This window comes from Gallinula chloropus (assembly GCF_964237585.1).
Source record: "Gallinula chloropus genome assembly, chromosome: 1".
NCBI lineage: Eukaryota > Metazoa > Chordata > Aves > Gruiformes > Rallidae > Gallinula > Gallinula chloropus.
In genome coordinates this window covers 9,415,268-9,441,756 of record NC_140085.1, presented here as the reverse complement: position 1 = coordinate 9,441,756, position 26,489 = coordinate 9,415,268, and the positions used below count along the sequence as shown (strand labels likewise).

Sequence of the window (26,489 nt, the reverse complement as noted above, 5' to 3'; positions counted from 1 at the left end):
AATTGCTCTTTTACGTTCTCTGTATTAAGGGTTGCTCAAACTTGTGATGGTTTTTTTAAGTAGATGCTGGGAGGTTTTTTAATATCATTTTCTTCCTTAGCTGTAATATAGGTCTGTGCTTTTCCAAATGAAATACCAAATCAGAAGTTAGAAAAGAATTCTTTAATAACTCTTTCAAAAATTCACTCTTTGTTTTGGCCAGGTTGTTACATGTGAAGTCTAAGAGATTGGGATTTAGAAGCATTTCCACATAATAAATTTCTCTTTTCTTCATACCACTTATATTTCATAAAATCTCCAGCAAATAACTCCTTATTTTGCTTCAAAACACAACACATGCACAAAACCACGTTAGAATCAATGACCGTATCTCAAGGAAAAGGATTTTAACAGGCACAAAGATAACAGAAATGAAAGACTTCAAATAAAATACATCATCATAACTTAATACTCCATAAAGAAATGCCTTTGGCTTTTTATGAAGTGTTGGTGACTTAGAGGTGATCCCGACAGATAGAAATACAACTCTACAGTAGGAGACCACAATAGGAGAGACAACCAGGAAATAGACAGTCTGGACACAATGTTATCTCAGAGACATGGAAAAATGTATATTTATATACCTACAGGGTAGGTAGAAGTCTGAGCTGCCAACAGAGGGGAAAGGGTTGAGAGGATAATTTGAAACATCCTGAGTGGGAAATATAAATTACCAGTCCAGGGAGGGGTGTGAATTATGATTCCTTTTGAGTAAAAATAGAAGTATGTAATTAAGGAGACACTTACTGTACCAGGTCTGGGGTATGGGATGCGACCTTCATATTGTACCCACCGATGATCCACACTCTCCTTGTGAGCATAAGGGCCATTGAAAACAGCTCTGATATCTGCCATGCTGTACACACAAACTGCAGAGCCCTTGAAGACAGAGCTGAAAAAGATGATGGATTGATATGGACATTAAAAACATGTGTTCAGTGCATGCCTCATTCAATGACTTCACTAATCCCACAGAATTAATGGGGTTTGGTTCAATCCTACACCTCAGAGTTCATATGAATGATGCGAACAAATAATGTATACAGGTCTGATAACTGTGGATATTTAACATCATCGCCATTACAGTTCAAAGTTTAGCTCAGTTGAATCCTTGACTTAGTTCTTGGGACCACTTGAGAGACTGAGATATTTTTCTAGTGGCTCACAGTTTTCAGTTGCCATTTATTAACTATTTTGATTAGGGTTTTTTTGCAAATGAACCTTAACCCTAACCCTACCCCTACCCCTTTACATTGTGTTCACATCTGAAAGTCTGTATATTAGTGATATGTGAAATGCCTGAAAATTGCAAGTTGCACTGGACAGACAATTAAAAGAGAGAGAAATAAACATTAGTTTCTTTTTCTGTGTCTTTTTTGTGTGTATTTTTCTTTAAAAAAACCCAAACAAAACAAACAAACCAACAAAAAACCACAAAAACCCAACAGTTCAGTCTTCTGAAGAATACCAGGCATTTACTTTAGTTACTTCATATGTATTTCATTCATTGTGCAACATTTCACTCAGTTTTAAGTATTTTATGTGGTTTTATATTCTATGGAGGGAGCCACTGTGGTGGTTGCTTCTAAGTTAAGGAGAATCTTGACAGTTCTTCATTTTACTTATACTGTTCATCATTTGACTAGTCCTTATTATTTAAAATTAAATCAAAAGTTCTGGATGCAAAAGAAATAAAATATTTATTTCCCTTTTGACAGTTCTGTATAAAGCACCTCACTAATGTATCTGGAAGGTTCACTAATTAATTAATTTAGCACCTTGACATAAACATGGGTTATTCTTCCATCAACTGCTGCCTACAGAAACACTGAAATATTGCTTCAGACCATAGAGGCTTTTGATCCTAAGAAACAGTAGATATCAAATTGTTCCTTATAGAAACAAGGCTTCATGACAATGATTTGTCTTAATTAGTAACTATTGGTTGCTTAATAAATATGATTGAAATTTTAAAATTCATCTAGATGAGGCTGAAATAAACTAGCATGGTTTTGACTGTTAAATTTTCATTATTTTGTACAATCATTCCCAAAAGTTAGGCATAAAAAGGTTTAGGGAAATAATTTCTCTTTTCCCAGTTCTGCAAATATTGTCTTTAGGGACTACAGACTGAATATTGCAAGCCTTATTCAACCCATCTCTCATGGTTCCCAGGAATCAGGATCTAGAAATAGAATGGTTTAATAAAAAGCCTGGCCTGAGTAAGATCGTCAGTGCAAATGTGATCCTAACACATACCTTGTTGTAGTGAAGACTCCATATACAAGTGGGTTTCTCTCATCTCTTGTAGAAAGTAAGAATATATCTTCTGCAATGGGAAAAATGTGTTTGTTTGTTGATTTTTTTAAACATCTACTGAATATTTATGCATTCAACATTTATAATTTGGAGATTTGTAAATATATAACAAAACTTCATTTTTTTCTGAATTTTGTTATGTGGATTTGTTATAATATTCTGAAGTTTGACCATTTGCAGATAGTCTAATTTTTGTACGGAATCAGATTTTCACTTTCCAGCTTCTGGAGTGAAAGGAAAAGAAAATATATTTCTGATCAGACCAATTCCACTTATAATCAGGGACTTCTGATAAAAGTCTGAAATATTACTAGCACTGCTTGGAAGAGGAGTAAAATTAGAACAAGGCACAGTGCTTCTCCAAAGAAGCTAAAAAAAAAACCCCAAGCAATACTGATGTCAAAATAGACCATGAAAGATAAATAAACTTACGTAGTTCATCAAAATGTGTATCTGCTCCTTCAGGACCAGGTATCGAACACACAAGTCTGGCTTTCAGGAAAGTAGTCCACTTGTTTATTAGGCTCCTTTGACCTCCCATATCATTCTAATAAAAGTAAAATTAAAAGACTTGAATAATAAATAAATAATAAGACGTTTACACACTATATTTGATGGTAGCACATTATGACTATGCTTCTCCAGTCTGATTACATAGTTTGATCCTACCACAATGCTGTAAAAGCAGGGGTTTGTTCCTCCCCCCCCCGCCTCCCCCAACCAGTGTTGAACAGCCTTTTCATAAGGAGCTGCATTGGTCACATCTCCACTCAGAGAATGGGCAATTCAAATTTCCTTATTGTACACAACCTGTTTGCAAAGTTCTCTCACCAGCTCTACAGCTGGAATGTTGTGAAGACATACGTCTATATCATGTGATATCTTGTTCCCTGTGATGCTAATTTCTGCAATCAATTGTTCTTCATAAATTCTTTACAAACCCAATAATAATATACAACATTATGGGTAGATTTTTAAAAAAAAACAAAAACCAAACAAAAAACCCACCACCACCCAAAAAATCAAACTCAAAAACAAACCCCACTATATACATCAGTAGTTCTTGCAATGTAAATGCTGTGCTGTTTTATTTTGTGTACACAGTACAAAGAGATATGCATTCCAGGGAAAACCAGTCATATTCTTTTAATAAACACTGTTATGGAAATATCAATCTATTCTCCAAGAAAAGGGATAGCTTTTGCATTTCTTTTATTATAGGTTTCCAAGATATGAGCATACCTGCACAAATTTCCTTAAGTCACTGGAAAAAAAAATCTATAATTGTCACTTGAAATTTGAACCACCATTCTGAAATGCATACGTCCTACTGACTTGGATTAGAAGAGGGATGTGGGGAGAGTGTATCATAGAAGAATTTTTTTCATTTTTCAGAAGCTGGAACTAGAAGTTTTCAATGAGTACATGAAAAACCTAATACATGATCTTTTGTCCCCACTGGCCCCAAATAACAGATCTATTTAGGTTCCACAATGCTAATTAGTCCACATTTTTTTTATACTGAAAACTATAGGATCAATGATATTCCAGAACAAACCAAGAATTCAAATGCTAGAGAGAGATATAATCACCAACAGAAGTCTCACAGCTGTAGGCTCTGAATTACCCTACAATGGTGCCTACTTCTTTCAGTGTATAAACTCAAGTTTAGGGGATCTGTGCTATAAATATAAGCACCATAAATTTGGTTGTAAATATTCATCCTCTCCGGATTCATTAGAAGAAATCACTTTTTCTGTTAATTGACTTTATAACTCTGAAGGTATAGAACCAGCCAGTAGGAAACACTGGGTGGTGGAAATTACATGGTATTTCCATAGGTCATATTTGGCCCTTCAAGGCTGTATCATAAATATTACAGGCATTCAGAAAGATGTTTTTTTAAGTGCTGAAATTCACTTCACAAGGAGTAACACTTCTCTGGTAATGCACTCTAACCGTTTTCCCTTTTCATGTACTTTCTACTTTTAAATAAGTTAGCTCAGTTGGAAACGATTCCTGTTAATCTATCGCCTCTGGATCTCCTGGTCTTACAAGAATCGCTACCTCGTCTCTTGATTTCCTGAGGTCCTGCCAAGCCTGAAGCTTTGCATCTAGCCAACAAATTTATTACAAAGGTGTCAAAATTAGCAGCCTGAAGCCAATAGGAAAAAGAAGCTCCATGTGTGTGTTCTGTTCAAAGGCACGGCAGATAAACTTTGTGGTGTGACTAAACCCAAACAATTACAAAGGTACAACAAAGAATCTTAAAAAGTAAGAAGCATTAAGCTTTTTCTTCCTCTGGCAATTCGAAGTGGCTAAGCAAATCTCACATTGCAGGGCCTCCACTTTGATTTCTGGTGGATGCAGTGCTCACACAAGAGGAGACGTCTCTTAACTGCCTGGCTATGGTCAGAATGAAGGGAGGAAGCAAGATGTGAGGGGGCTGGAATGGAAAAATCACCCTTGTCTAGTTCCTGTCATCACAGGCATTCAGCTCTGCAAGGGATGGGAAAATACGTACTTGTGTTTTACCGCCCTTAAGTCATGATCCAACACAGAATTTTCACAAAGGCTTATTTTAAACATATCAGTAGCTCCATGGAGTTCCTAAAGAGTAGTGTGAACCAAATCCTGTGCTCAAAGGAAGCAGTCTTAGCAAGTGCTATGTGCTTTAAAGTATAAGATTCCACTGGATTTAAGATGTATCCATATTTCCTCACTCTCAAGCCAGGACACAATGTTTTAGCCATGTTACTTGAATTTAAGAGACATTAGAACAGACATTCACTAGGTGTGCCTTATATATATGAAGGTTGCCAATAATTCTGTAGGGTTTATAAAAGTGCAAGGGGAATTTGATGACCAGCCAACAGTCCTTGATCTACTGAAACCTTCTGAAGCCAGAGAGTAACAAATTTATGATGCAGAAATAGAGAGGCTGAACAGACCTTTCACTGATTAAGACAGTTACACATACAATATGCTTGCATATCCTCCAATATGCTTCTTCCTACTGCCATGGCTGAATAAAACAAAACATACATTTTATTAGGAGGATGGTTTTATTTGTGCTTATTTTTGTGTTGGGGTATTGAGTTTTTGTTGTTTTGTTGGGTTGTTTTTTTTTTTTTTGCTTAACAGCCATATAATACTCTTCTACTCTTTATGTCACTCTGAATAATGCAGAATCTTTGCTTTCCAAATATTTGTCTAGGTTTCACTGACAGAAAAATTTCAGGAATTGACATTGACAAGTGCTGTGGCAGTTCTGTCTACAGGTAGAATTAGTTCAGGTCAAGACAAGGAGTTTCACAAGCTATTAATAGCATAGGTACCTCTTTGCTCCTGAGCTCTTAAGCAGAAGTTGTTTTATGAAGCTCTGGAAATCTTAATTTTTTAAAGAAAGCACACACATTCCTTCGTAACACTGTGTTCACTGTGTTTTGGTGCATATTAGGTCTGTCTTTGGCATTTCTTGAGGCTTCAGGTGGTGGAGAACTGTGGTGGGCTGACCTTGGCTGGAGGTCAATTATGCCCCCCAAAGCCACAGAAAATATGATCAATTGTTTGTGGGTAGAGATAAGGGTAGGGAGAACTGCTCTAATGTGGGTCTCTTCAGGCCCATACTTCTCCAGCATGGGTCCCCCATGGGGTCACAAGACCCCCCAGTAAATCTGTTCCAGCCTATGGAGAGATGGGCTTCTCTCTCCATGGGGCAACAGGTCCTGCCAGGAGCCTGCTTCAGTGTGAGCTTCCATCAGGTCGCAGACTCCTTTGAAAGCATCCACCTGTTTTGGCTTGGGATCCTCTATGGGCTACAGGTAGAATCTCTGCTCCACCATGGACCTTCATGGGCTTCAGGGACACAACCTGCCTCACCATGAGCTGCTCCAGGGGAATCTCTGCTCTGACACCTGGAGCACCTCCTGCCCCTCCTTCTGCACTGACCTGGGTGTCTGCAGAGTTTGTCACATCTTATTTCTCTCTCTGGCTGAAAAAGCCACTGCGAGGGGCTTTCTACCTCTCTTAAATAAGTTATCATAGAGGCACTGCTACTGGCTGATTTGCTTGGCCTTGTCTAGCAGCAGGTGTCTCTTAGAGCTGGCTGGTATTGGCTCTATGGGACATGGGGGAAGGCATTTTCTGGCAGAAGCCACCCATGTAGCCACCCACTACCAAAACCCTGCCACACAAACTCAAACAAGAACATGTAATTATTGTCCTTTCCTTCAGACCATTTGGCATGAACTCGTTAGCTCATGAAATCATGGTATCTGCCTACTCTGTTGCAGATTCCTTGGATATCATAGTTCATGATTATTGTCCTCTGAGAGGCTGGACAAACAGCATATTGGTCCAAAACCTTTTTGGGATTGGGTTGCTATAGAAGGAAGACAGTGTCTTCTGTGTAAAAGACTATTTCCTATTATCAGCCTGCAATGAATCACTGATGTGCTCAAATGCTGTGAGCTGGGTGTAGAGCATGACATTTAATACAGTAAGATGTACAGGCTGGGTAGTCAGTGGATTAGACAAAATGGATGGGAGAGAGAAAATCACCAAAGCAAAGGTCAGCCAGTGCACAGGCAAAAATAAGGATGCAACACAAAGTTAGAGAATTTTAAGATCACTGCACTGATTTACACAAACAAAGGATATGCATTAGCCCTGCTGGAAGTGTGCAGCAAATTGGATGCGCTGAAATGATATTGGACAAGAGACACTGACACTGAAGACAAAGAACGCTAAACATTTCAGGAAGATGAGATTAGAAGACAAGATAAATTTAAGTGCCAAGAGAAGGGGAAAGCAGAATGAACAAGCCTTTCATTCCAGAAATATGGCTAATCTACTTGTAACAGATGAGCAACCACCAGCATCTGAAATCTTATCTCCCAAAATATCACTTCTAAGCACACCAGATTAGCGGTGTTTACTATAAACTTTGTAACAGTACAGATGAAGGCAATTAGGACTGCATATTTCTTTTTGAATATAAATAAAGGTTTAATTAGCACTTACTGCTTTGTAATTTCACAAGCTGTAACAGATACCATTGCTTCCGCCTGAAATACCTTCTTTTTAACAGAAAGAAATGCCTGTAAAATCTTAGTTACTTCTGTTTGCCTGAGTTAGAGATTTAGATAATTGCCAGCTAGAAGGTGGTCAATTTAATCTGTCACCTGTTGAGGAAAGGTTACCAAAAAACCCCACAAAGCTTTAAACATAGAAATTGTCTAGATAAATGGCAAAGTAATCCAATATGATTTTAATCAATCAGACAGACATTTATTCTACACAAATCCTAAACTTTCAACCATTTACAATTAGCTGGTTCTAAAAAATAATTTGTTGGAGTGAGAAATCAGGTTTCTACCAAACTACATTAAGAATTCAAATATCTGTTGTATAACTTCAGTGAGCACAGGTAAATGTGCGGCTTTCTGACATTCAGAAAGAATGCTGTTTAAATGCCATAATGTAACATTTCTGAAGTAAATTAAGGTCATATCATACACCTTTCTTGGGAGACTTCAATGGAAACCTCAGTTTTCTAATCTATAAATTATGTATAACTGAGCAAAGCGATAGTTTTTTTCAAACTGTCTAGTTACAGGTAACTTTATCAGAAAAATAAAAACATCAGAAAAAATGCTTCTCTACAAACAAATGATTCAAAAATCAACTTATATTAAAAACTTTTGCTGTATGTATCTTCTTTTCTACTGTATCTTATATACTGTACAAAAGTAGCTTCATTGAAATGCACAAATGTTAGTCTTGGAATCCAGTAGGCAGGAAAACAGATGGCAACAAAGCCAAAGAACATCTGCATCTATGGGGTTTTAAATCTTTTATTTATTTGTAAGTAACAGTGACAAATTGAACATTAGAACAAAAAGTGCTGTTTTCTGAAAATCAATCAACATCAAAGATGTCAAACACAGTGATTCATAAAACTTTAAAGACAGCAATTACTCTGAACCGCCTCGTAACCCAAAAAAAGAGAAGAAAAAAAAAAAAAAGACAATGAGTGGAATTTCTAGAAGCAGGTTATTAATTAGAGCCAGTGGCAAGATGTGCAGAAGGACCATCCAAAGTGAATTCCTGGTCTGAATAAAAGGAAATGCTGGAGAACAGAGGGGAAAAGTGCTGAAACTGCAAAAGGCCCTGGAGCCTTTCTCTTGTATGATGCCTAGCTACCTTACAAACCCATCTGAAACAAATGGCATCCCCTGAAGCAAAGCCTTACACTATGGGGAAAAAAAGAACCCTTCTAGCAGACTTTGTCAGTGGAGAAACAACCAACAACCTTCTTCGGACTTTTATCTTTGATTTGTAGGGTGGTTTTTTTAATTCTTTCATTTTACTTTGCATATTTTGTCTCTACCCACTTCTGTTAGGTACTGAGCTAACACAGGAAAGTAAGATTTCCTCCTTCGGGAATTCAGATTCCAGATTTCTTCTCTAGAGCATACTGATGTCAGACAAATGATTTCTCCCGTGATGTCATCAGGCTATGGGTCAGATCCAAAACCATCAAGCAACACATGAAGTGATGTGAGAGAGAATAAAAATACCCTTGCAATATAAACAAGAGAAAGGAGGCACATATGACTAGATCTTTGACTGCTCTGCTACGGATACCTTGAGTAAGCTTGGGAAAGTTATTTCCTCACCTGACTGTTCAGTAATTTTGCTGTTTCTATGAGATTACAGAACCTTTCACGGTGAAAGCTTCTTGTTACAGGATTGCATCTTGCTTCATATATGACAGCACCAACCCCTCTGGACACTGCAGACAGCACTAGTCTATAATAGTCCTACTGCTTGAACTCGTTGATCATTTTCATATCTTTTTTGAGAGCTTGATACCATCACAACTTGAAACAGAAAACTCATTGTCTGGAGTATAAATGTGCAAAAAAACAGGGACTCCTTTTGGTCCCTTGAACTTGTAATTTCTGAACAGCTTTCAGAAATCATTGTCCATCACAGCCCAGAACTAAATGTACAGCTTGTCCTGGTCCCCTGCTTATTTCTCCATCCTAAGACTGTATCATTGTGTCAGGCACTAAGACTAAAGGGTCCTCATCATTATTGCAGTATATTTACTGATCTCATAACTTGTCACTACTCTGTACTGGCTGGCTTCATTCCCTTAGTGTAAATCACACTGCTTGTTGCAAAATGAATTGGGGAGGTTAAATAGGATCTTCTGCAAACTATGATTATAGGTTCTGGATCAAATCATTCATTGAACTCTGCATGTCCAAAGTTGATTGGACACAGGGTCAAATACACATCTCAAGACCAAAACAAACAGAAAAGCTAAACATTTGTCTCAATCTATTGCCTATCTGGATTAGGCAAGAAGGGCACATGTACCTATAGTCATCAGCATGCAGGAGTGCCATGGCTAGTGTAGAGCCTGCTTTTGGCTTTCTTGGCTGAAATAAGCAAATTCCCAGCAGGACTGAACCAGGGAATGAAACTCAAGTAGCTAAATGTTTCACAAGACAACCTGGTGTCATTGGAAAGCTGACATAAGACCTAGTAAGGATGCCACTCTGGGCATTCATGTGATTTCTGGGCATTAAGACAATGGGAAAGAGGGTCTTTATCACAACCACAGCAAAACCTACAAGACTGTAGGTCACATCTGCTGCGGAAAAGCCCTCTCACTCCCCAGAGTGAGAGAAAAGTTTTAGCTTTGAGTTCTTGCTCCTCAAGAGATTTGTTGCTGTTTCATTCAGAATGGCAAAGTAATCACGTTAGGCATGCATAACTGTTTGGTTCACTACAGAAAATGTGGATATTTTTATTTTGGAATGTATTTAAACATCACACCCAGAGGTTTGCAATGAATTAACGTTGGATGGGCTCCAAAGTAGAAAATCAAGTTATACAGCAAAGAAAAATTCCAAACTGTTACTAATGACACCATGAAAAAGGCAACAGCCAGAAACTAACAAGCTCAGGTAAAGATGGTGAGTTGAGAACAATGAATTTGAATGGGGTTTGGGACAAATGAAATAATAAAATTAAGCATTATTTTACCGCAAGATCACTGAGCATTCATAACAAGATTACCCTCTCACTAGTATTAAGAATGTTCCCCAGACTGCTCAAAGGCTGCCACAAAGTAGATATACTTATCATTAGGCTGTTCACTGCAACTTCAATGGAAATTTAAAGCAAAGAAAGGGTGATGACTTAGCTAAAAATATTAAGGAATTCTGAGAAAAATCTATGTTAAATTTTGGGTATAATTTGTTAATTGTTTATTACAGTGCGTTTGACTTGCTCTTACCTGCCTCTTATCTAAACTTTGTGGTACACCTAATATAAACGCATAAAAAGGATATGGAAAGAGAAAAAACCCTCAAAGAATATCACATTCAGGTTATGAAATGTAACATTCTTGACTACTACAGGAAAGTCAAATTACTAGATCGATGATGTAATAAATGTCAAATAGGAGATTAGGATCTATACAGTTTGAATGCATTGTGAAACTGAAGCAGTATGAGATGCAGCACTGGGATAGCTGGTTTCTTTCAAAACAAATATGCATGAATTTGCCATTCAGAATTTCACATTCTTAAATAAGATTGTCTTTAGTTTCACATTGCAGGGACCCAGTAGGACGAAGCTCCCTTTACAGCCAGTAGAAAATACATCCTTCGATGAGTGATTTGGGTTGAAGTTGGAAGGAGTCTTCCTCTAAAAATTAGAATCATAGAATACAGAATAGCCTGAGTTGGAAGGGGTCTCTAAGGATCATTGAGTCCAACTCCAGGCACCACACAGCGCCAGACAAATCAGAGCATGGGACTGAGCGCATTGTCCAGACACTTCTTGACCTCAGTCAAGCTCAGTGCTGTGGACCACTTCCCAGGGGACCCTGTTCCAGTGCCTGACCAACCTCTCAGTAAAGATTCTCTTCCTAATATTCTACCTACACCTCCCCTGTCTCAGCTTCATGCTGTTCCTTTGGGTTCTATCACTGGGGGCTTCAGCCTCTCCTCGTAACACTTCCCCTTCAGACCCTTACCCATCCCCATTACCCTCCTCTGGACACTCTCCAGTATTTTTATATCCCTCTTGTACTGTGGTACCCAAAAACTGCACCCAGTACTTAAGCTGAGACCGCACCAGCGCAGTGTAGAGCAAATAGCCATCCGCCTTTATCGACTGAAGTGAAGGCTTGATAGTAACTTTCCTCACTTGCATACATACCAGTGCCTAAAGTCACTAGTGTGGGACAGTGTGACCACAGTATTGACAACCACAGGTTGAGAGCTGGAAAAGTATGAGACCAAAAAAACAATAGTATGTCAACATCTTACAGAGTACTTTAGAATTTAGCATCCCGAAACATCTGCATTTACAACAATTTATTCCATCAACAACAGCAAAGCCTGAACTGTAAACTGCAGTACATTTTTGTATTAAATGTACTGATAGGAAAAAAAACCCAGAAAACTAAATTTATCACGAGAAAATTTCCAAAATCACAATACAATTTTTTTGCTACTTTTAGGGATATTTGAACATTTGAATCAAAGCAGTCTGAAATCAGGGTCTTTGGATTAGCCACAGGAACTCCACTCCAATTAAGTCTGCAGTCATCCCACTTTGAAGCCAGTGGATTACTGACAGTGTCTTCTGCAATGAGACTCTCTGGCAACTAAGATGATTTCCAGAGTATGCTTCAGAGGTTCTGCAGCTGCAGTTCCATAATCCAGTTTTTAGAGTTCTATCTTGACACTACAATTTCTTTTTCATTCTCCCTGAGGCTCAATAAAATTCAGTCACACCTCTTTATACATAAGCATAACTAACATATTTTTGCTTCATCTGCAAATCATGATTTCCCCTCTCAAAACCCCCACCTATTTCATTGTGAAAACACACCCATGAGGGAAAAAAATATACAGAACTTCCTATACTCATGCCTGCACCCTTGCCAATAGGAAAGCTGGAGCAGAAGACCTGACATATATCTCTTAATTCATCACAGTTAGAGGCAGATACTATATGGAATGGGCCTGTCTCCAACATATCAGCCCTTAAAATGAAATCATCTCAATGCGCATCTGCTTTTCTCCATCATTTGAAAACTTTCAGATGGCACATAACATACAGATATCAAATTTAGAAGTCCAAGAGGAGTTGGCTGCTGAAAGACCCACTGCTGCAAAGATGCTCAAGGGGCACAAGAGGGCCAAAGTTTGTCTCCAGAAAAGATTTTCAAAGTGGTTTCAATCATTATCATTATGAATTAAGAAAAAAAACCCAAACAAACCCCCATAACAACACACCCCCCCAAAAACCCAAACATTACCCATGGTTAGCACTGTGGCTAGGCAGTATTATAGTGACAAAGAAAGTATGCAAGCATGTAAGACACAGTAAATTAAATCTCGTCTGGAATGAGTTGCCTCCAGAACTGGAAGCAGGATAGCTGCACGAGTGTGGCTCTGAGCCCAGACTAATTAGCCCTGCTGAGAACATGTTAACATGGCTATTTCGCTTCCGGGACCCAAGCTAGTAAGTCTGAACGCTAAAGCATTACGCTATGCGGACCACTCAAATGGTTTTGGAGATAGATCAATTATCTACATAGTGATGCATTACACAATATAGAAATACAAAGAATGTTAATGACCCAGTTATCCCTAGTCACAGCACAGGCATGGCTAGACTATTTCCAGGACAAGAAAAACACCTCTTAACTTTTACACACAAGCAGCCCCATGGCAGAGCCCGCTGGAGACCCTGGACACAGAGACGCAGAGGAATAGCAAACTCCTGCCATTCCAGGAACACAAATTGCCTTAAAGCACCAGACAGGAGGCAAGGTCATAGCCTTGAACTCTGCTCATGTTCATGGCTTTGGAAATAAATCACGTTACCCAAAGGTGGAATGCAGGGTGTGTCCTGGGCTCTTGACTCAGGAGCTCTTAAAATGATTACATTCCAGTGTGTTCAGAAAGCACAGTTTAACCAAAAGGGCTGTGGCAAATTCCTATAATCCCATCCCCAGGTACAGCATGGTATATATGAGGGTAGAATGATGTACACAGAAAAAAAACCAGACAAAGAGCTGACTTGTTCCCACTAGAACAAAAGCTGCTTCTGGACACTGAACAGGGGGCTGAAGTCTGATTTCTTGGCAATCGAGGTCTCAGGAATCTGTCTCTAAGACCGCACACTGTAACTTTTGCAATACATCACCAAAACCATTAAAGAAAAGCTTGTAACAGAGAAAATGCAAACCACTGTAATAATAAACAGGATTTTCATACTGGAGCAGAGAGACTACTGCTTTTGGCTAATATCCACTCCATTCCAATGGAATGAGGTTGTAACTATGAAAATATGTTTCTATATAGAAAACAAACAAACAAAACCCCCATCAACCTTCCTCCCTCTTCAAAACCTTTCTGTGGACTCCTGTAAATTAGGATTTTCCTTTCTCACTTTATCTGAGTGGGGAAAATAAGAGGGAAACCTAGGTCTTTTCCAGGTCTATATTTGTGCATATGTTTTAAGGTTGTCCTTAATTAGAATTACAATTCCTTCAGGATTTTGTGGTGGATATGTATTCAAAAATGTAGCTGACTTGTTATTTGACTGCAGAGAGCACAGTGCATAGATATGGTAAATTTTTAATTTTTTTTAATGTGTTTCAGTGTGTAATGACTGCATCATGTCTTAAGTGATGCAAACTAGTTCAGCAGTGTGGGCTTGAAGACAGTGTAGCTGTAAAAGCTGTAAAAGCTGTTAAAGCTTAGGCCTGTGTTTCTAGAAATAGAAATGCATGAGTCCATGCTCTTAAGAAGTTAAGGTTTATATGATTGTTTAATATATATACGGCATCTGTATGTATTTAAAAAAAAAACAAAACCTAAGCTATTCTTTAATAGAATTTTTTTTCTTTTTACTTATGACCTTACTTGAAAATAAAACAAATAACCTAACAGATTACACTTTATGTAAGCAGGAACACACCATAAGTAGTACCAGGTATTATGGGTAGGCCAGTGATACTTCTTCTTCCCTCAATGCAAAAATAGGAAATGCCATTTGCCCTGATAAATTACCCAACTGGTTCGGGAAGTAACTGTTGAAAGCACTTCCTCCCGATTCATACTGATATCCCCCCTGTGATATACAGAATGCAGATGACATAAATCTAAATTAGAGCTATTTACTGCCACAGTGGCTGCGTTATTACAACACATGCTTCAAGACGGTAAGTATGGCCTTATGAACAGGACAAGTGACAGCTGTTTGACTCTTGGCGAAGAGCTGCCAGCAAGAGTATTGTAATCTTCCGGGTCTGAAAGTAGCTGGGAAAAAGGAATGCTTTCCAGAGAAGATTTTCCCTAAGGGGAAGGATCAGTGAGAGACCATACTGTTGAGCCATTGACAATTAGCCAAAGAATAGGCTGCATTGACTAACCTCCTTATTAAAAACAAGGCCTATTCTAATTTCAGCATGTTTCTCTGGCATTAATGTACAGGAGCCCTAAGGCATAGTGAGGTAGAGAGCAACTGAGTTATAGTAGAAGAAAAATGGGTTGACACCAAAGAAATTACTTCAGAAGTTGCTGGGCTCCTCCCATTTGCTGTCATTCTCTGCTCACTAGGGAAAGAAGGCAAAGGCTTGACTTTATGCACTACAGGTCACGGTGCAAGCAGAAATTGTTATGCTATCAACTGCTGCAACCAAAGACATTGTTCCCGTATCAGACAGAATTAAGCATAGCAGATGTTTTATATCAGAGCCAGACACAGAGGATCTTAGCCCATAAACAGATGGGTCTATTTGCATATTTATTTTATATTAAATGCCCACAATAATTCTATTTTTATTATTATAATTTGCATGATAATGTGTTGGGTTTTTTTTATTTGAAGGCGATCAAGACAAATTTAAAAAAAAAAGGGAGTCTGAATTTTCAAGTTAATTCTTCCTCTGTAGGGAAGCGCTCAGTAAAGATGACAGTGAAAAATCAACATTAATAATAACCACCTTACTTATCAGTGTCTATTCTTTTGCTTTGACTATTAAATATAAAATTCAAGTCATTTTTTCATGTTTGCACAATTACTCTACAAATTCAGTCTCATTTGAGGTACGATTACACAAGGTCATTAGGATTTCCTTACAATGCATTTGCTTTTATTATGATACCTTATCTCTTTTTTTCTCTAGGTGAAGGATGCTGGAGATCTCTAGCTAATATATCTCAGTTTACTATAATCTCTCATATGTCTTGGCTTGCAAATGTTGTCTACCGATTTCTTCTAATGCATTAAGTGCTTTCTCATAATCGGCAAATGCCATGTCTAGCAGCAAATCATATATGTTTGTGTTTCCATTCTGTCATTAATCACACTGCTGTGAAATACCCAACTAAAGATTATCCATTCTTTCGTCTCACTAAAAACCTACTTGAGAACTGATTTATGGATGAGTTTTTTGTTTTCTTAACGTTTTAGGTCAAGGACAGAAGTGTGAAATGGCTGTGGTCACTGCAATCTTGAGTGGTGTTAGGAATTTGCTGGGCTGCAAAGCGGTTGTAGGTTTGCATATACATACACTTGCGTCCACTCTTTGTTTTTGAGCGCGTGTCCTTTAGCTGGATGGGTGCTTTTCTAGACACGTATTACTGCAAATCACAAACTCTTCAGTTTGTTTATTAATTTTCAAGCTTCCTAAGAGGAAAATTTTTACTGCTAGCAGAGTCACATCACTCAGAAAAGGCAAGCAGGTGAAAGCTTCTGAACAAAATATCACAGAAATACACCTACTTGTGTGATTGCTGCAATACTGTTGCTGATATCTAGTTTATCGCATGAAATAAACATTTGCTCATATTTACTATATGCAGACAACTTTAAAGACCCTTCTTCCTGACATCAGTGATCCCTGGGTACCTGGATTCGCTTAATACCTAAGGACAGGATGGAAGCATTTATACTGACTGTTTCTAGTCCTACCGTATTATGGCACAAAGGGGTGGATAGATCATACAGTCATAGTATCATAGAATGGTTTGGGTTGGAAGGGACCTCAAAGATCATCTATTTCCAACCACCCTGCCATGGGCAGGGACACCTTCACTAGGCCAGGCTGCCCAAAGCCTCATCCAACCTAGCATGTCTGACACAGAAGTCAATAGGTCCTTCTGCTCTAATGGGAAGAAGACCTTAGCAAAACCATCAGGCTGCTAAAAAGAAAATTCTACACCGACTGCTGTCTTCATATGCAGGAATGGGATTATATTTTCATTACCATTTGAGGAGGTTCCTGCCTTTGACAGAGAAGCTTCTTAAAAAAGAGTGCAACTCATGAAAATCTGAGCCTGCGTTGTGAATATTGTAGGTGCAGAAACCTTTCAGAAGGGGCAAAACAAAGCATAATGAAACAGAAAGTGAAGGGAATAACCATTTAAAGGAGGTCAGAAACAAACCAAATTAAACTTCTTATATGGCAGCAGACCCAGGGCCTTGTTCCTCCTGGCCACCAGGTCAAGGACTGCACTTCTTCCCAAATCTTCAGGCAGATGTGGGTGTAGCTCTGAAACTATACACATTTTTATCCTCCCCTCACCCCAAGTGATTAACAGAAATCTGCAGAAACAAACGACTGACCCCAGCTCTCAGCAATGCCCTGGAATGATGTACTGAGACAGGCTTTTCACAAAACCAAAAATACCTCCCTACTGTGTACACTTCGACAACTCAGTCCTCACTGAAAGTTCAGGAAACAAAGCAGGCCATTGTTACATATCTGAAGGTCAATACAGTATAGTTTAGACACAGGATTATGATTTATATTAGCTTTTTAAAAAGATGTCCAGAGTCATTATCAAGTCTACTTTTCAGATGAGTAAATTTCAGGCAGCATTAGTAGTCTATGTTCAGAAAACATAGATGTTTTCTATGTTTTCTAGAAACATAGAATGTTACCAATGATGGGTAGTCATTGGATAACAACACTATTTCCTTTTGATCTGAAGGGGAAAACAAATTCTCATGGAAAAAAAGTGTGTTTTTTTTTTCTTTAAATAAAATTAAAAGATAGAGTCCTCACCTTACAAACTCTCCCAACTCGGGAAAGGATTGTCTTGTCAGATGTGCCGCTATCTTGTGATATTTCTCGGAAAAAGAAGTAGATTTTGTCATCATCTGGATTGTAGGTGTCCGGGATGGGAAAAGTTCCAATGAATTTCGCTCCTAGAAGTTCCCCCCACAAAAAAAAAAAAAAGATTTCAAAAAGCTGAAGTCTTAATTCTTCCCAGTAAATTTTCCCCTTCAATGTCTGCATTTGTTGCATCTACATAGTGAAATAAAAATATCACCATGCAGACATGTAGCGGTAAGTTTCTTTCTGATTCTGAGCAAAAAACACCATACATTCTGAAGTATTTACTCACAGTGTGATTTTTTTTGTCTTAATCTTAGTACCACATGCATAAATATGTAGCACTGGCTATCATTGTCTGAAAACAGGGTAGCTCTCAGTACAAAATATTGCCTACAAAAAATTTGCCTTACTGCTCTTGTTACCAAGCTAATAATTCTGAAATCACATGGTAAAATTTAAATAATTTAATTGCACATTGCAGCAATTATGAGTACAGAAATACACTAGTGTCAACCACAGACAGTTTGCAAAGGAAGGAAAAAACTTTTATTGATCCATGGCATTAAAAATTCAACATAAATGATGGTTTTCCCAAGTTAAAAGTTTCCTTCAAATCTGTGCTATAACAATCTTACTGATTTTATCTACCAACGATACAGTGTTATGCTAGGATTCTGGAGTTAGCACAACAGACTCCACAAATGACAGGTCAGTCTTAAGAACACGTTTTCTTGCTGTGCACGAAAACAGATTAACTGCATCAGCATAACCATTTGGGTCATTTATATCTGCTTTTTGCAAAAATGCTACAGCATGCCTTGTCTTGCCATGCTGAGCCATTATAGTACTTCTGGTCTCTTCCAAATCAAGCTTGTGTGTCTCTGACTGCATCTTATATGCATCTTTATTAGGACAAGAGTTTAAGACAAGCCCTATACTATCTTCCTCAATTACCTTGTCCATGATTTCCAGTCCTGCTCACCAGTTATTCCTTTCTATTTTTGTTTTGGTTTTGATTTTTTTTTTCCTTTAAATTTTGCATTACAATCAGAAATTAAACTAATTCCAGGGGTCCCTGACTGCAGCAGAACAGGCACAAATTCTGTCTTGCACATGTGAACCAGATACTCGAGCAAATGATTTTTAAGACATTCCCCAATGTGTTACAATAGATGAGCACTTCTGAGGGCACTTGGATCAATGATGTTTTTCTTTAAACAGAAATGGCTATACAAATACAGTGCAAAGAGACCCTTGACTCCCAAATACATTCTTTCAGCAATAAAAAACACAGTCTTTGTCCCTTGTAAGCAGGTAGACTACATTAGGAAACAATAAGGAGAATGGCGTAGGATGGCAGAGCAAACAGCACAGTTGGCAATACACAGGGAATATTTGTGTCAGCTTTCAATTCATCTTCATGCCTTTGTCCTTTTAATAATGTTTTTTACTTTATGTCATCCCTGAGGAATTTTCACCATGAATTCTACAGTCCACATAGGACTAAAAGAGGGTCCTTGATTCAAAAGTTCAAGTCGAAGGCTTGCGACAAAATGGGATATGTTGAAGTGCTGAATGTGCACCTTCATGACAGAAGAGTAAATTTATGGTTCAGAATAGCCACAGTGCTGCTTCCATTTTAAACCTTTCTGACACTAGAGAATGCTGTCAGCAGAAAACTGAAATGATGCAGGCATCAGGCACTATAAATTTAAGTTAGGATTTCACAATGAGCCTAAAGAAAATATTCAATTACCCCTCAGGGCCTGTAAGGCTACTTTGAAGATTAGATCTCAAAGCATGAATAAATACATAAATATGCTTCCTGTATGGTTTCTTAAATACGTGGTTAGCTAAATAGCCATTTAATAGGAAAACCTGTGAAATACTTCTATAACATGATTTGAATTTCACATAGGTTTTTTTTTTTAATCTACATGCATAGAAAAATCCTCCAAATAGAAGGGTTTTTTTAATTAAATTTCATTGCTTTCCTTGGCAAGACAAATGCAAAAACAAATGTCTCAATACCAATTCTTGGAAAAGACTTAGAAGAATCTCTAAAAAATCAAAGGAATACAAATATTTAATGATTTTAAATCACAATTGAGAACACTGAAGTTGAATGTTAAATCCAAACAAAAATACACTGTAAAAGATATGAAGACAAAGGGACTGAAAACAATCTAATGAAAGAGACCATGAGCTGAAAAGCACGTTATGTTCTGCAAGTCAGATCTCTGTCTCATCTTCTCTAATCCCTCCCTACAACATGGAAAAGCGTGTTTAAACCAACTGTGAATTAGGTTTTTGGATTCTTTGCATGAGAAACAAATCACATGATGATGATTTTAAACCAGTGTTTGTTTTCCCATACATACAATTGTCCCACTAATTGATTCAGTAGAAGGTTTTCCCACATATGAATTTCATGGCTACATTGTGTGTAATCAAACAGAGGCACCACAGGCTCCGATAACAGATGCTACCATAAATTCAGAGGTTGGTCATGTTTTTGTGAACACACTCTTCTGGCCTTACAGTTTTTACACCTAGTCATTCACTACTGGGTTCACTGATGTGCTCATGTTTGCTGTTGGTTACCTGCTGGCTATCAAACCCTTCTAATGCCAGCAGTAGATTTAGACGGTGCCACCATACATGCCTAAGACCTAAAAAGAAGGAAGATTTGTTAGGCTTGGAAAAAGAGGACAGACAATGAGTAACAAATCCCAGAACACAAAAAAGAAAAAAGAAAAAGCAGCCTTAAACAGTGGGAGTCAGCAGCTTTTTGTAATCGGGCTGGCAGAAATATGTGGCATGATAAAATGCATAAGATGCTCCCCTCATTTACTTCTATAGCCACGTAGAAGTCAAGCTCCAAACTCATACTCATCCCTCTCAGGGAGGGACACAAGCAAGAAAGTGACAATGAATAATCCTATTTTGAGACAGATTCCTACAATAGGTGGAGTGAATCACCCTCTGGAAGTGTCACCTCTCTCTGTAAATTACGAAGAGAGACAAGCAAAACAACTGAGCTCAGACAGGATACTAACTTTTGCCTTTCTAGAGCTCAGTGAGCTGAATCCCATCCAAAGTTCGCAGGATATAAAGAAGTCATTGCCTGTGAGTTTTTGCCCTGGCAAAGACGACTAAATTGCAATGAAAAAGAAAAAAAATAAGGAGATGAATGTAATTCAGGGAATCACTCGTTCCAAGTGCTTTAGCTTCCGATGAGCGAGGGAGGAATGTGCAGCTGTTCAGTGCATGCCTGTCTGGAGGGCTTGGGTATCCCTCCGCGGGATGCCCTCCTCTGCTTGCTGGGCTGGACTGGGGCAGACTTGGTTCCAGTGGGTGGCTTTGCCATCTGGACCAGGGCCACCAGCCCCACGTACCTCATCCCCATGGGTGAGGCAGCTCCAGTCACAGGCTGTGGGAGCGCCTGATTCTTCAGCTCTGTGGGAGAAGGGCTGAAATCTGAGCAGAGGCAGCATCCCCTCCATCTTCAGTGCCACTGTGTGCAGTACAGGCCTGTGTGAGCATGAGTCATGGAAAGATTAGCCGTCTTCCTCCCTTTCTCCTTTGTGGACCTGCTATTCAGTCATTGAGATTAAGACGTCTTAATTAGTCAAGATAGGGATGCCCTGCAAGGAACTGGAAGGTATCCTACGCATTTTTCCCTTATACTTTGTTTTCCTCTCCCTTCCCCAAGGAAAGGATAATCCTGTTTCAGAAACAGATTAAGACTAAACTTTAAAAATGTTAAGGTGCATTTCAGCAAAACTTCCTCAGCCCTCTGGAAAAATACAAGTTATACACTTTGTGCTTATCCTAAGTAAAACATGAGTCATGCCTGGAAATCATTTATTTCTAATTGTACAATTACTCAAGTATGTACAACCTTTCCTGGAGGTCTAACACATGCTTAGTAAATGAGTGGTAGATTTAGGGAAAGGGGGATTTAGATGAAATGAGAGTTTTAAACCTGAAATCAAGTAAATATTTTCTTTATGCCAGTATTGGCTGAAAGCACAAATGTATGCAGTTTGTAATGTTACATTATAAACTAGAACTATACTGACTACTCTACGGCTTATTGCAGAAATGATTCCATCACTCAAGGCTGCACTCAAAATTTTCTCCAACCTTAAAAGGACTGACTCAAAATATTAAAAGCACCTAGTTTATATCTAGGCCTCTTAGTACAATATCACAGTGCATGGATTGTGTGTGTGAAGTCTTAGACAAAGCATGGCTTAGTCTTTTTTTTATATATAGCTGGAAACAGGGAAAATCTGAAGAATACATAGGCTCTTTAGTGTTTATATAGTGTGGGGTAATTTTCACGTCGTGGTCTAGCACACTGAAGCTGTTTTTCAAACCCAGACATATTAATACCTTATTCTCGTTAGAAAACTTTCATAAATACAAGCGTTTAAAGTGAAAACAGAATAAAAAATGAATGAATGTAAAAGAAAGAAGGCAGACACCACCACCCCAGCCTCCAAAATAAAACACATGAACAGTTCTCAAACCTTTAGTTTATCCTGTGTTTTTGTACTGTTCCCTTGCCTCACACTGCTCACAAAGGAACATTAACAGCATAAAGAAATGTTTGGAACAGGATATTTAAGTTCTTTTGGGCTGGGAACTGAACCCTGTAATGCTCATCAAGGTGGATCTATACTAATGGTAACACCAGATGCTCCTCAGGACCAAAATGCAGTAAATCTTTCTTTTTAAAGTATTACAGCATCATAGTAAAGCAGCTACCCCAACCATCTTTCCATGCCGAGCACCAGCAGGCTGCCAGTGATAAAATTTGATATGTAGCTGCACAGCTAGAGATCTGCCAGCTGAAAGGACCCATCATGGCCAGTATTGCTTACAGCCCATTTCTGGTTCTACATTGTGCAAGGGATGGGTAGAAATGAGATGAAAGATAGAAGAGGTGAGACAAGCAAGGTTTTGAGCACAGAAGATGAAAGTGCGATAGGTGAGCAGAGCCAGATGTGAGATTCTTCTACCTTTCCCAAGGACTGTGCCTATTTGGAAAGATAAAATGACTTCACATGGCTTCTCCTTTCCTCCCTGTCTCCCAGGGGAAATCCTGAGGTTGTGGAGTTACATTGAGACAGAAACACAACGAAAAAGTTTAGAAGAATGGGGAGAAGCAGTATAAAAAACCAAAACAAAACAAAAGAACATTTCCCCTTGGTGAAGTCTCAAACAGTTACGAGGCAAAATTATCCCTTTCAGAAGTTTTCTGCTGGGAAGACAACTTAACCCTGTGGTCAGCAGGCCCCGGCTTTACAGTACACCCATAATAGTTACACAGGCATCCTGAATCAGGGCCAGTGCTGCCACATCTTTAAAGAGAGTTGACGGCTAAAAGGGGGATGCTTTAATTGAGCTTGTGAGCGAAGTTTTCCATGTCACTCCGTGTGTGGTTTGAGACTGGCTGGGTGTAAATGCAGCCATTTTTTTAGAGGGTTTACTAGCTCAGAATTTTTTTTAACAGGCAAGAAAAAGCAGTGTTTTGCTTGGGAAGCTATTTTAGGGTGCCCTTAGTGGTTTTAAAATGATTCTCACAGCCACAAAGGGTATTTTTCCCCTTAAAAAAATAACCTCCTTTGTAAAAACACGGAGTTTCTAGTCTGTCATTTCATCATGCTGTAAGGAACAGCTTTTAACAAGTGATCGGAAAAATCAATTAAAAAAATATACCAATAAGACTGGAAATATAAGCATTTAAGTCATGATATTATTCCAATTATGGGACTATATACAGATGTATAGATCAAAGACAGCAAGAATGATTAGGTTTTACACCCCTACTCTTTCCTTAATTAGCATTTGCACCTCTGTGACTTTTCTCAAGCGCATTTTTGTTCCACTGAGCTTCTCCTTTTTTTTTAAAAAAAAAGCTCACGTAATCCAGAGATACCATGATAGAATATCTATATTTACAGTTATTGAACATATATTTATATAAGAAAGGGACTATTAACTTCAGACAGTCAGGAACAATGCAAATGACAACAGCATATGTTCGGGATCTTACCAGTAAGCCAATAATGTTCAGAAATGTCAGTTCTGATGTAATGGTGGTCGTGAGAAGGGCCCAGAGAACGTGTTAGAGCAGTGTCTTTGCCAAGGAAATCAGAAGCTGTTCCAGCATAAAGATACTCATCTGCAAATGAAAAAGAAATAAGATTTCTACAGCTGCGGGGTAAACAATATGAAAACTGTCTGTTTTGTTGGGTGAACAACACCTGTATTTAATTGGCCTATGAACCAATTTAATGTTTTGAAATGTTATTGGCTTATATTTTAATTGGATTTGGCATTCTGAGAAGTTACTTACACTCAAAATAGAGGTAATATTGGTAACTATATGCCCGAGAAATGAAAGAATCCAAATCTAATTTTCACATCTTTTAGGCTCTCAGAAAAGTGAATTCCTTCAGGCTTTAATGAGTGTTGGGCTCTTACATGAATAAAGACATATTTGATCTGACCATCCTGCCCTGTGAGCACTGACCATGGACCTGGGAGCTGTGGTGAAGACATGGCCATTCATTCAGTCAAGCTAGCCTTTGTGTCCTAGACTTGCTACAGCCCCGATGGCTTTGCTGCTCCTGGGCTTTAGCTAGTAAACATGATGGATGCTTCACTGCAGGAACTTTGCAGCTCAGCCCTTTCCTGCCGTAGGGATCTCCGTCCAACACTTCATTCACAGAGAGGAATTTAGGCACTATGGGAATTCTTCTCAACTATGTAACGTGCTAATGGTAGGAATATGGCTATGGACCCAAATCATGATCATTTTAATGTAGTGAGTGGTCCCACTAAAATAAATGAGACTTTTTGCTTGAATAAAGCAGCCAGGATTTGTCTCACAAGGCAACTATAGATGTAATACAGCACAGTGTTTGTTGCAATGGCAGTAACTGTTTAGGTTTCTGCCACGTTTGTGTGCAATGCAAAACTTCACAACCTTAAGAACTGCACAATATTTTCTAGTTTTCTTCAGATCTCAATACTTCTCTAAAAGGAAGGAAGCAAAGAAACAGTATCACTGTGATTTTTTTTTTTTACCACATAGTTCACTTTACTAGCCTTTTTTTTTTTTTTTTTAATTTTCCTGCAAAATAACCAGATAACTTTATTGGTTGGAGGAGTTTGGGTTTTGTTTAATGACTTGTAGCAATAAATCCCTGGAGGTTCAAAAAAAAAAAAAAGTTTCCTCTTCATAAATAATGATACATAAAAATACCCTTCCAGGAGTTCCTTATCCAGGTTTTCTGATACTCTGTGTGGAAAAATTTCACAAGATCTTTTGGAGAGAAGTCTTGTGTTGAGAGTGACTGCAGAATAAATACCATTCAATGGAGATGTCTGTGTTTTCATTCGCAAAAGTTGTAAATGCACTTAAAAATAAGAGCAAAAGAAAAAGAAAAAAAAACCCACAAAACTACAAAAACTATAGCCCACTATATCCACATGCATTTCATCTGGCTTTAAAAAAGAGTAATAATCTATCAGCTTTCTTTTTATCTCATTATTATTGTTACTTATGTTTTATTTCCATGACAATATTGGAAAGCAAATTTTTCAGACAGCATGTCGCCTTTGTAAAAAAAACAATAGTGCATTCTGAAAGGTATTTGTCATAATGAGGAATGGGAAGGGTAATTGGTGCTTGCTAACTGACAGGCATTCAGTGATCGATATATGTGAAGGGCTAACAGCAATTCTCCATCCTTGCCTAGGCTCTGCTGACAAGGCGCTTTCAGCGCTTCTCTCAGCTTTTGGTATCTCTCATCCCAAATTGTAGTTCTGTCCAGAGTAATTCTGGCAAACGGTAATTTGTAATAGAAGGTGGATGACAAGCAGGTGATTTCTTAGTCAAAAAGAATGGCTTGTCAAATTTATCTGTGGGTTTTACTCAGTGTGAAATGCTGTGTAGAGTTCAGAGAGATTATGCACTTTCTACAAAGTATGAAAATTACTCAGTTGTGTTAACCTACATAAATGAGTGAAAATAGAACTAAATATTATTTAGCTCATATATATTACTGATCACAAAATGCTTTCTGAAGGATGCAAGTGGCCTTTATCAACATTTGGCAGCTAAATAAAACTAGGCAGAGAGAAGTGACATGCCAAAGGTTACTCCCCTTGTCAGTGGCAGAGACAGGAACTCAGCTCCCTGAGTCCCAGGGCAGTATCTTATCCATGAGCTATACTGCTCTCCTTTGGCTTTTGGGAATAAAATAAACATCAAAAGATAAGCCAAGAACGTGTTCTCTGGTCAGGCCTGTAACTCTTTACAATGTTCCTTGTACATCGCTGTGAAGCACTTGACACCAGGCAGAGTCACAGAAGGGATACTAGAATACCCTGACCATTAATTTTATCTAGCCTGAAAATGCTTATGTACCAAAGTTCATGTTTTAGTTAGCTAAAACATGGCAGCTTCTTCATTTCACAATATTTAATAGAGAAGTCAAAGCACTGGAGTGCTACTGAAATGAGCCAACATTATAATAAATCATGGAGTTCTACTGCATTAAAGGAAAAAAAAAAGAGAAAAAAAGTTAGTTTCTAGAATCCCATTTTAAAAATAGACTTCGCGGTCATTAAACAGTACTAGGGGTCTCTGAGAAGAGTAAGTGCTGGCTTTAATCTATTGTTTTTAATAAAGGAAGTCCTGCCCCATCTGTTGGGTCAGAATCACAAATCATCTATCTTATTATCTGAGAATAAAGACTGAACATTAGTCATATTCTTTTTATAACACAGAGTGACTGATACTTCAAAGCACTGTCACCACTGCTCTTTGGCTGTAAATGAAAACGTCATGGTGCTTCACTCTTATCTTGTATTCATATGCTTGACGGACAAGTTAAATGAAAATTGTCCAAAGCTATGAACCAAACCATGACAAAAG

The 26,489-nt window shown here is 38.3% G+C and overlaps 1 protein-coding gene across 1 annotated transcript in view; it reads right to left on the bottom strand.

Moving 5' to 3' along the window:
* The window catches only part of SEMA3D (semaphorin 3D), a gene marked incomplete at its 3' end in the record, with an annotated part of 144,419 nt that overhangs the window by 32,442 nt on the left and 85,488 nt on the right, over positions 1-26,489 (bottom strand). The window contains exons 7-11 of the mRNA XM_084268501.1: positions 23,598-23,726; positions 17,477-17,619; positions 2,791-2,905; positions 2,299-2,368; positions 787-931 (exon numbers count right to left, since the gene is read on the bottom strand). Coding sequence (XP_084124627.1) covers positions 787-931; positions 2,299-2,368; positions 2,791-2,905; positions 17,477-17,619; positions 23,598-23,726 — 602 coding nt within the window. The remainder of the gene's footprint in view (positions 1-786; positions 932-2,298; positions 2,369-2,790; positions 2,906-17,476; positions 17,620-23,597; positions 23,727-26,489) is intronic.